The 11640-nt window shown below is 41.5% G+C and overlaps 1 protein-coding gene and 1 pseudogene across 1 annotated transcript in view; one reads left to right on the forward strand and one right to left on the reverse strand.

The window, feature by feature from the left end:
• Window positions 1–11640, forward strand: part of SHISA9 (shisa family member 9) — a 262273-nt gene that overhangs the window by 5947 nt on the left and 244686 nt on the right. The window contains exon 3 of the mRNA XM_015588575.2: window positions 6669–6796. Within this exon, the coding sequence (XP_015444061.1) occupies window positions 6669–6796 (128 nt within the window). The remainder of the gene's footprint in view (window positions 1–6668; window positions 6797–11640) is intronic.
• Window positions 11423–11541, reverse strand: LOC112479160 (annotated as a pseudogene).

The following is an 11640-nucleotide window of genomic DNA, read 5'->3' on the forward strand; positions in this document are numbered from 1 at the left end:
CTTTCCCTTCTTCCCTCTCTTTTTTCTTTGTTTTTTGGCTGAAGCATTTGAAAATAAGTTGCAGACATGACGCTTTGTCCCTAAAAACTTGAGCATGGATCTCCTAAACAGAGACATTTTTCCCATATAACATAATTCTAGTATCGCACCCAAGAAAAACAACAAAAATTTCATAACATCATCAAATATCCAATCATGTTAAAATTTTCCCAGTCATACCAAAAATGCCTTTTAGAGCTTGGTGTTTCAAATCAAGATTCAGTCAAGGCTCATCGCATTTGGCTGTGAATTCTCTTTAGTCTCTACTATATAGGGTGTTTTAAACCCAACTTAGAACCAATTGCCAACATTTAAAACCTGGGAGGTTTCACACAGAAATCCAGATTTCTGAGTTCTAATAGATCTGGCAAGACTGGACGTGCATTTTCACATGGCAGCTATTGGTTGCCGCTAAGCGGTGACTGTCCCATTTAGGGAGCTCTCGGCTTCACCTCGGCAGCCACCCCCACCCAGTTCACTTAGCGATGTGCCCTGCAGTCCCTAGAGAGGCAGGCAGGTTGATCTTAACAGCATGGGCTCACGTCAGATGGCCCCAGATTCAATCCCAGCTCAGCCACATAATAGCTGTGTGACCTTGGCAAAGTTACTTCACCTCTCTGAGTTTTAGGTTCTTGTCTGTAAAAGGAGATAATGATGATCCCTGTCATAGGTTTGTGAGGATTCACTGAGACCAGGCTTGGAAAGCTCAGGGTTGTCACATGGTCACAGAGCTGTGACTTACCCTTTTATCATCATCCTTATTGGAATTTTCTACTCCTTGTCTACTGCAGAGGATAATGTTGTGGTCTGGGCCTCAGTCACTAGCCTTTGCTCTGCTATATATATTTAGCTGTGTGACATTGGCCAAGACTCTTAACTTCTCCAAACTTGCATTTAATCCAAATAGGAGTGGGGGTGGAGGGTGGGCAAGTGGTGTTCATGAGGTTAGTGTAGATTCAGATATGATAACAGTGCTGAGGCTGGGGCTGCTCAAAAGGCTCAGAGCACACTGAGGTCAGCTGCCACTCGCCTGAGTTCTGTGGACGCTGAGAGTTGTCCAAGTAAGTCTTCAGCGTGGGTCAAACCTGGCTGCCTACCTGTCTGCAACTGCTGAGAAAATGCCTCTAATGATATGCAGGTTGGGTGGGGCAGGGTCCTGGGGAGTCACCGGGGTGGAGTGGGCGGAGTTGGCAGAGTTTACCAGGCCAATGCAGGTTCAGATTTCTCATATGGAATTGCCATTGACCAGTCCAAAATCTGCAGAGCTGATATCCTAGTTTGAGTCCAAAGGCCAGCAGGCTACATAGAACCAGGAAGAGCTGACATCTCAGGTTGAAGGCTATTCGGGTGGATGGGTCGGGGGGATCAAATGCCTTTTGTTCTATCCAGACCTTCAACTGATTGGATGTGGCCCACCTAGATTGTGGAAGGCTATCTGCTTGACTCAGTCTATCAATTTAAATGTTAACTGCATTCAAAAGCACACTCTCAGACACATCCAGAATAATGTTTGACCAGTGGGCACCCCGTGGCTCAGTTGACACATCAAATTTACCATCCAGGTACCTTTACGATCTTGCCACTCAGAGTGTGTGGCCTATAGACCAGCAGCATCTTTACCTGGGAGTTTGAGCAGAAGCTCAGGCCCTACCTCAGGCTTATCAAAATAGTATCTGCATTTTAACAAGACCCCTGGGTAATATGAATGCACATTAAATTTTGAGAAGCGTGTAAACTATGTGCCACAAATAAACACCAAATCCTTGAGCATTTGTTTGGCTGTTGCACATGGTTGGTTTTTTCCATTGTCTAATTCATTAAATTTTTTGATACATCTCTATTTGTAACATGTGTCTTAGATGCGCCCTAATGTATGCATGTTTTTTTTACTAATAAGTGTACACACACACACACACACCAGTGAACAATTATTAGGTATATTATAAAGTGTACCTAAGAAAAGAAATTTTAAATTGAGCTAAAGGTGAAATATTTTTAAATTTGTCGCCAATCATGATAACTTTATGTAATCATTAGCTAAAATCTCAAAGCATGATATACATTGAAGGTGAAGTTCATTATTAATAAATAAATCCATATTTTGAATATCCCTCATGAGAGTTTTGATTATTTTGGGCTTTGTTTTGATCTGAGTAGACCATCATTGCTTTAACCTTATGAGAAGCTGTTGACAAGAAGGAGAGAGTCAACTGTTATTGTTTCCTGTGCTTGTATTATCAGTATTTTTTTCAGGCTGCGGTTTTGTCATGGGAGATATTTTTAAGCTACACATCTCCTTAGTGATGGCTAGCTTAGTTAAAACTAGAAACTTTATCTACATATCCCCTTCAGGGGTACACATAACTAAACTGCATTCCAGGCAATGTACCCCAATGACGGTGCTTCTGCCAGTCACCTTCATTGGCCAAGATTCCTGATTCTCGCCATCTGGTGTGGGTGTTCCAGGTGAGGGCACTGGCATCAATATACATATTAAATCGATTTCTCATTTTTAATAACTAAAGACTACTCACAGAAGGTCTTGTAAATACATACCCCATCTTGAAGACTCCTTGAATCCTCTAAGAATCCTCATCTCCACTGCATGCTCTGGGAAGGGCTGCCTTGGGGAAAAGTGTCTTTGGCTTTTGGGCTGGATTTTCATGAATTTCGGCACTCAGGAGAAGCCCAGGGGATCTGCAGATGGCAGTGCTGACCAAGTTCATGGTAGCTGTCCTGATTACTTACTTTGCGATCCTCTTGAAAGCCTGAATATTTTGGAATTTTTGGGAGGACTCTTTGGAGAATCTGGTGAAAGCAATGGCTTCTTGTTCAAGAAGAATGCACACACAGAATTTCCATTCAATTCCAGAAGGGTTCAGAGTTTGGAAGCTCATGATGAAGAACTGTTTAGAAGTGAAAAAGGCAAATCAGGTTTGGGAGGCATATCTAATTCTCAAACATTCCTGCCCTGCGGCCCCATTGAGTTTCAGACCCTGCTTACTGCGCAAGGGTGGGAAGAGGCCTGGACTCTGATTTCAAGATACTCTGCTTTTGTATTTCAGTCCCTCTGATTATTAGCTGGGTTAACTTAGGCCATTTTTTCACTCCGTAAAATGTGTATAGTAATCCTCACCTTGTAACGCGCTTCTTGTTTGTCACCTTTCTGCATTGTTGGCCTCGTTCGTTTCTCAGATAGCTGAATTCTTTCCTGCCTCAGGGACTTTGCACTTGTGCAATGTTCTTTCCATCATCTTTTTGTGAGCAACTCCTTCTCACCATTCAAGGCTCAACTCAAACGTCACCTCCACAGGAAGGCTTTTCTTGATCTCTCTCTCTGTCTCGCTGTCTCTCTCTCTCTCTCTCTCTCTCTCTCCTGATCTCTCTCTCTCTCTGTCTCTCTGTCTCTGTCTCTCTGTCTCTCTGTCTCTCTGTCTCTCTGTCTCTCTGTCTGTCTCTTCCTCTCTCCCTCCCTCTTTCTCTCAGTTTATTTAGAAATTTTTAAAAAGTGTTCAATTCAGTGGTTTCTAGTCTATTCACAAAGTTGGGCAACTATCACCACTGTCTAATTCTAAAACATTTTCATCACCCTAAAAAAAAAGCCTCCCACTTATTAGCATTCACTTCCCATTTCCCATTAAAAATCCACCATCGTAACCATTTTAATTCATACAATTCAGTGTTTTTTAGTATATCACCACCACCACTATCTAATTCCAGAACATTCTTACTATCCCAAAGAGAAACTTCATATACATTCACTCCCCACTTCTCCTTCCCCCAACCCCTGGCAACCGCTAATCAATCTACTTTCTGCATCTGTGGATTTACCTGTTCTGAACGTTTCATGTAAACGGAATTATGCAATGTGTGGCTTTTTGTGTCTGGCTTCTCTCACTGAGCTGTGTCCAGTTTCTATTTACGTTGTCACAGGTATCAGTGCTTCATTCCTTATTATGGCTGAATAACATTCCATTCTAGTCCACCCATTTTGCTTATCCATCCATCAGTTGGTTCGGGTTGTTGCTGCTCATAGTGCTATGTGCCAGTCTCTCTTGGCCACGATATACTTTTATTTATTTAATTTTTGTAGCCCTTGTCTATTTATTTAACATGTATATTTTTGATCCCTTGCCTGAGAATATAAGCCCCCCAAGAAGTCAGTGATCTTGCCCATCTTGTACACTGCTGTCTTCCCAGTCCCTTGAATAGTGCCTGGCACAGAGGAGGCAATACATATTTGTTGAGTGAGTGAATGAGTGGGAGCTGTTGTTATTATTCTCGTCTCTTAGCAGACTCAGTCTTTTCCTCTAACTCACGTGGGCTCTTGCTCTATTGACCCATGTCCCACATCTGGCACTTCTCACCAGCTGTAGTTCTTGGCTCATTATCCCATTGCCCCATGAGCAGCCATTCTCCCAGGCTTGGGGCCTCCCTTAACCTCATTCAGTCTCAAACTTGAATGTATAACAGTCTCATACAGAGGGCCTGGGAAAATACAGAGAGTTGAGCCTGACCCCTGGAGTTTCTGAGTCAGTAGGTCTGGGTGGATCTGAAAGTTTGCATCTTAGCAAGTTCCCAGGTGATGCTCGTGCTGCTGGTTGGCAGACCACTGTTTGAGAATTGCTGCCTTAGTGGTATGAATTTCAACGGATAGGCTGGGCCTGGTGAATGCATAGATGGTATGCGTGACCCTCAGTCAAACAGGTCATCTTCCTTCCTCCTTGATTTGGACTCAGACGGTTCTGGTTAGTTAATAGCATCCGGATAGATCCCCAAACACAGCAGCAGCTGTGGGTGTGCAGCCTGGAGAAGCTCGACCTGGTCCAAAAAGGGCACGTATGAGGATGTGTATCGCAGTGTTGTTTACAGAAGCAGGCAGTTGGTGACCAACTAGGTGTCCAGAATTAGGGAAACAAATAAGTAGGGCTGATATTCTGCTGGTTCGCAATGAAACAACTGGGTGTTTACAGCTGGCATTCATCTTCATCAGTCAGTTCTGCCGCCATGCTAGTTCCTGTGTGTCGAGACTGTCATCTCTGCAGGTAAATGAACTATGGGGGTCGCGTATGTCGAAACACTGCAGCAGTTGCAAGTGAATAGAAGACGCATGCATATAAAATAATACCGACAATATTATATATCTTTCGAGGACATTCATATATCTAAATAAATACAAGATGGAGGGTAGATAAAGAGAAAAAATATGTTGGTGAGGTCCCACCTTTGGTGCAGAAATATTTTACAGTTATCTCTGCTCCGTTCTATGTGCTAACACTGAGCTTCTTTCCTAGGCCTACATTTAACTGTTATGGGTTAAATCAAGTCCCCCCAAAGACATGTTGAAGTTCTAACCCCCCTGGTCCTCCGAATGTGATCTTATTTGGAAATAGGATAGTTGCAGAGGTCGTTTAGTTAAGATGAGGTCATACTGGAGTAGGGTGGGCCCCTAATTCGATACGACTGGAGTCCTTGTAAGAAGATTTCCGCGTGAAGACGATGACACCGGGTGAAGACTCTGCGCAGATGGAGGCACAGAGATTAGAGCGATGCAGCTGCGAAGCGGTGAATGCCGAAGGTCGCCAGCAACCACCGGAAGCCAGGGAGAGGCGAGGGAGGATTCCCCGACAGGTTTCAGAGGGAGCGTGGCCTTGCTAACGTCTTGATTTTGCACTTCTGGCCTCCAGAACTGTGAGACAATAAATTTCTATTGTTTTAAGCCTCCCTGTTTATGGTACTTTGTTACAACAGCCCTAGGAAACTAATACAGTCACTTTAAAACTTTTTGGCTTGTCTCCTTATTTGTAAAATAACAGTGATAAGAATATTGACCCTTCGTGAGAGTCAAGGGAATTGAACATGATGATAAATGGAAAGTACCCGAAACACTGCTGGGACCCCAATTCTATGCTTTTCTTCCATCCCCAGCTACTGATTAAGAGGGCCACCAACCTGGGGTGTGGATGGGTCACACCAAATGCTCCATAGCTACAGGAAACCCGATGCGTTCCATGTGCAGGGCTATGAACACAGACTCTTGTTCAAATCCCTGTGCTATAGTTTACTGGCTGTGTGACCTTGAGCAGGTTAATTCACCTCTCTGAGGCTTTGTTTACTTATCTGCAAAGAAGTAATAATCCTTACAAGGTTTTTATATGCTGCCTAGTTGAATTAAGACAGATAACGTGATTAGCATAGGGCCTAGCTATGGTACATAATAAATAGTATTTGTTATTAATAGTGGGCCATTGCTATACATGAAGTGTTGATATCTAGCGTTAGATATCGGGGGAACTAAATCTATGGTGTGCACATTCTGTGTATTCATCATTCAGTTTTTTCAACAACTCGACGTGGGTAATACCGCTGTTACACAGCTATTGTGGGAAGCATGTGACTGTTCTGCAGGAAGTCTGACTGTTCTGCAGGAAGTCCTATGTAACCTCTAACTGCAGTGATTTTATTTACTTACTTGTGTCTTTCCCCCCCATCCCGCCTCTAACTAGTATGGTGGCTTCACGGAGTAAGGGGCCTTGTCTTTTGTTCACAAGCAGAGCGCTCAGTGTACAGAGGGGCCAGCCAGTCATCGCGTTTTTGAATGAATGGATTTCAATTCTTTGTTCTTTCAGGGCCCTTGCAGATGTCATGAGGCCACAGGGCCACTGCAACCCTGACCACATGGAGAGAGACCTTAACATTGTGGTGCACGTGCAGCATTACGAGAACATGGACACCAGAACCCCCATAAATAATCTCCGTAAGTAGAGCCACATGATCCATTTCCAGCCCCACAGGGCGACTCAGGCAGTGGTCATAGCTCCAGATGTCATGGTGTGTGTTTGGGTTCATTGAGAGTTACTCTTCGTTGACTGGTTAGAAGTTTCATTTCATCTCCTCTGAGTGAAGAGGCGTTTGGCATCATTGGAGTTCACTTGGTTTGTTTCTCTGTGAAAGAGTGATCCATTTGGTTGGTTTCTCGGGGTTAGTTCTTCTGGTTAACTAATAGACCACTTGGTTGGTACATCATGGTTAGGTACTTAGCTTACTTGATTGGTTCATTTTAGATAGTTAATCTGTTAGCCAATAAGCCATTTTGTGGGTTCGTCTTGATTGGGTAATCAATTGGTTAACCAATGGTCCATCTGCTTATTTGTCTGCCTCCTGAGGTAAACCTGTGACTTTTAGGTTTCATACTGTTTTCAATGAGCAGATACGAGTTCAGAAGAATTAGGTCTATTTTTCATAAAACTAGAGTTTCATGAAAATAATCCACAAACTACTTTGATGTGCACGTGTGTGTGCGTGCGCGTGCGCATGGGAGTGCCTTTGTGTATGGGATGAGCTGTGGTTATGTTGTTTTGGGCTGTGTCTAGGTGATTCAACAGTAGCAAATTCTGTTCTCTTGTTCTTACAAGAAAAAAAAAAGCTGCATTTGTTATTGTTTCAATAGGTATTTAGCTGGTAGAGCATACTTGGGTTGATTTTCTTTCAAAGATCTATATATACAACATACATTATAGATCTGAAGCACTGGCTAATGGGAGTGAGGAAAAACAAGATTGTTTAGTTTTCGACAATAGTATACTATCCTGGTTATTCCTAGCAATTATGTTTTCAAGTAACCCCCACATTAGAGTAATGCGGAGGATTTGGTTTAAAATAACAAAAGCCAGACAATTTAAAGGATGTATTTAGTTGTGGCTGGAGGTTCTTGAAAACATCAACAGTTCTCGTATTGAACATTTTATAGTCTGGATTGCCTTTGCTGAAGCTCCACTAGGAGCTGCATTGGTGTTTTATTTGCTGAATGATAATTTTGAACTCTTCGGTTGCAAATTTTTCTGCTCGATGAGTAGAGGAATAAGTCTGTGGAATTTGACATAATTGACATGAATTCTTTGATTCTTCATGGTGATCATTTTTCATGACCTTAGAAATATTGCAGCATGTTCCCAAAGTCAATATCACCACGGTGTGAAAATGGGTACCAAATGGAATGTCTAGGTTTCATTAGTTTAAATGTTGTCACGTTATTTATTTATGAACCAGGTCATAAAATGGTGTGAGAAATAGCCACACTTTAGAGCAAAATAAACCAGTAATTGTAAGTTTTATGACCAGATCTCACGGCCCTGCAAGATATGATATATCGTACCAACTCTGCGATGGCAATTGCAGTGTCCAGCTCTGGCTTTGAAGGGAATGAGCATGTTCTCTTTTAGGTGGCACTGGGAAATAAATTGAATTTAGATGTATTGTGGTCCTGAACATCCTACGTGAGTGAATGTGATCATGAAGTGGGCAAAGGTGAAATGATGGAGTCTCTGGCTAGAAAATGTGACTATTAACAAGTTTCTCTTTTGAGGTTTCAATCTCGAGGACGATTTTTGAATTAGCACTCAGATGGAATAACAAACTCATTGAAGTCACCCAGTTTTATCATTCTGTCAGGCAAAGGGCAGAGTACATTAATGAATGTTGCTTTAATAAGGGACTTTTGTTTAAAGTTGTACTGAAAATAAATGACTGCTTGGAGATGGGTGTCCAGGCACTGAGTAATTCAGAAGTCTCTCGTGACAGCTAACTTGGTTTATATGTGACTCTTGCCTTGAGTCTATATTTGTGTCTCAGTAATCAGTGATCTTTTATACCAAGAAAAAATGTGTCTTGTAATATTCTACTGGGTGGAATTAAACCAGAGCCATTTCTGGTGAACCATATGAGAGAATGCCAGGTATAATGTCATAAACATTGCCTTCTCTCAAGAATTACCACAGATGTTAATTTCATATAATCCTGCTAGGTCAATCTACTCCTTCTTTCCTATTTTGGGGGAATATCTGGGAAATAAGAAGCATATAGCTTTTTCACAGATTTGTATTAATAAGTTTAATTTATATAACTAATTCAGTAGTTGGTAGTAATGATAGGTTTCCCTGTAACGACTTTATCTTTTTATTGATTTACAGGAGCTATTTCTGTATTACAGACACAGGGGAAAATTGGCATGTTCAGAAGAATGAATGATTTTCAGAGCTCATTGAGAAGACAGGACTAGATGACTGAAATTTATCAGTTACTAGAGATTCAACAAGCCAATAGTGACCAGAGTTCACTTAGACTGATAGAGAACAAGGAGAGAAAGAATCCAATCTGATAACTGGAAAGTTAGACCAGCTCTTGGTGCCACAAGTAGAATGCAGCTATTGAATGTAAAAGTCTTTTCTGAACATTATAGGAGACAAAAGGATTTACTATTATGAAAAATGGAAAGAAAGATGCATCTGCTTGTGATATGCAAGGAGGGGCACATCATGCCATTTCTAGGGTGTTCTTCACTAAACATCCAAGTTACCGGATTTGACTGCGAGCTACATAGTCCCAACTTAAATGTCAGTTTCCTCTTTATTAAATGACCCACTCGATTTTCCTTTAAGGGAATATGTAATCATCTCCAACTAATTGTCTCTCCTCATCTTAATATTAATGCTAGATCGCTTTCTGATCTTTCCCTTATGCTTGGGCCAGATGCTAAGAGAATCAGAAGTGAGGGTTGAAATCTGGATATTTAGAAGGAGGGGAATGGAGGAGTTGGGGTAAAGTCACATAAAGAGGAGAAAGTTTCAATATGGGGACATTCTGGCCAACGTTTCTTTATAAATTTCCTATGGTTGATTTTTCCTGTGATAGGCAGGGCTTGCCTCTATTTGAAGATGGGTTTTTCTTCAGCTGATGCTGTTCATGTTCTTTCCAGGCATTCAGTGATATTGCCTAAAAATATTTAGTCTGATAATCAAAAGGGCCTTGCTCTCTTTGATTAGCAGGATGTAGATTCAGATGAGATAGTGATTTTCTGCAAATGCTCCTCGGCTTCTGTATAATTACAGTTTGCTTTTGAAGGCACGTTTTGTCCTCAAGTGCTATGAACCTACTCTATCTCCCCCACCCCTGCCTGCCAGTGACAAAACCCACCCCTTTTGGGAGTGCAGGGTAAATATGAGCTTCCTTCAGTCCCCAGGATGGGGGAGATGTGAGCGTGAGACTGTTGCAGATATGAGGATGCAACCCAGATCAATGCTTCTCAAGTCCTGTGTGTTAACAGCACACTTTTTATTTTTTTTGAAATAAAATTTTAAGTTGGAATAGTTTTATATTTACAGAAAAGTTTACAAAAAGAGTTCACAGAGTTCTGTATACTCTTCACTCACTTCTCCCTAATGTTAACATCTTATACACTTGTCAAAACTAAGAAAACAACATCAGTACATTATTTTTAGCTAAATTGGAGATAGTGTTTGAATTTTACTAGTTTCTTCAGTCATGTCTTTTTGCTGTTCCAGGATGCCATCCAGAATGCTGTGTTATATTTAGAACAGCAAACATGGTAGTAGAGTCTTGATTGCGCAGTGTTGTTTAATGACATGGTAAAGACTAGAAACAATACTAGATAAATCAGCAGCAATTACAAAGCCTTTATTGTATAAAAAGTGTCTCCCACTGCCTATAAAAACATGCACGCAAAATTATTCACCTGGTCAGTGTTGGAGTGGAACCAGTTGCTGTCCTGTCTGTGCTGTCACGTATACTTATGAGACAAAGTACCTTCAGTGTCCCTACAAACATGCGACCTCTCTTTGAAACTGGGTTGCTCTTACACTGTTTATATTATGGCACAATATGAGCAAGTGAGATCTTACCCCAAACTGAGGAGAAATGCTGACTTCATGTTTCAGGACACAGACAGAATCCATCAGAAAGACCAGGTCTCGATTCCAGTCTCACTCACCCCTCCTCCCCCAGGACCGTTCCCAAGGGGATTAACAAGGAACCTGATGAAAAGCAGATCTCTGGTCTAGTTTCTCAAGGTATTATACAGCTCATATCTAGGGCCAGATGGATTTCCATTCGTTTTTCCACCCGTAGTTACCAAGGCACCTGGAAATCCTGTATTTGACTTTTGGGAATACTGGTAGGGATATTCCCAAATATTTTTTAAAAATTGGAAGGAATTTCCTAATTAGGGCAGGCAAAAGGGTAAATATAGATATATGTGTATAAGAGTAAAAAGCATATAAGACTGTGTAATATTAACAACTTAGATAAACAGTATTCTAAACCCCCAACACATTGAATCTTCAAAACCTTATTAGGTTAGTAATATTATTTTCATCATCGTAAGGATGGGAAACTGAGGCTCAGAGAGGTTAAGTGGCTTGTCCAAAGTTCATACAAGCGAAATGATGGGGCTGGGATTTAAACTGAGCAGGTAAGACCTCAACGTCGGTGTTTTCATTTTTTTTTTTTTAGGTAAGGCAACCCTTGGTTGACCTCACAGATTGCAAGGACCTTGTCAGCTTACAATCTCTTATTTTTTATTTTTTTATGCCTACAGCACCTGGTCTTCCTAGGTGGTCTCCCATCCAAGTACTAACCAGGTCTGATTCTGCTTAGCTTCCAAGATCAGATGGGATCGGGCCTGTTCAGGGTAACATGGCCATAGACCCAAGGTCAGTGTTTTTAACCACTGTATTAGTGACCTCTTCTTGTGGTACAGGTGTTTGCAGAAAGGAGAAGTCTTCTTCCAAGATGGAAGTTGTTAAA

Source organism: Pteropus alecto, unplaced genomic scaffold (genome assembly GCF_000325575.1).
Source record: "Pteropus alecto unplaced genomic scaffold, ASM32557v1 scaffold34, whole genome shotgun sequence".
Lineage (NCBI taxonomy): Eukaryota > Metazoa > Chordata > Mammalia > Chiroptera > Pteropodidae > Pteropus > Pteropus alecto.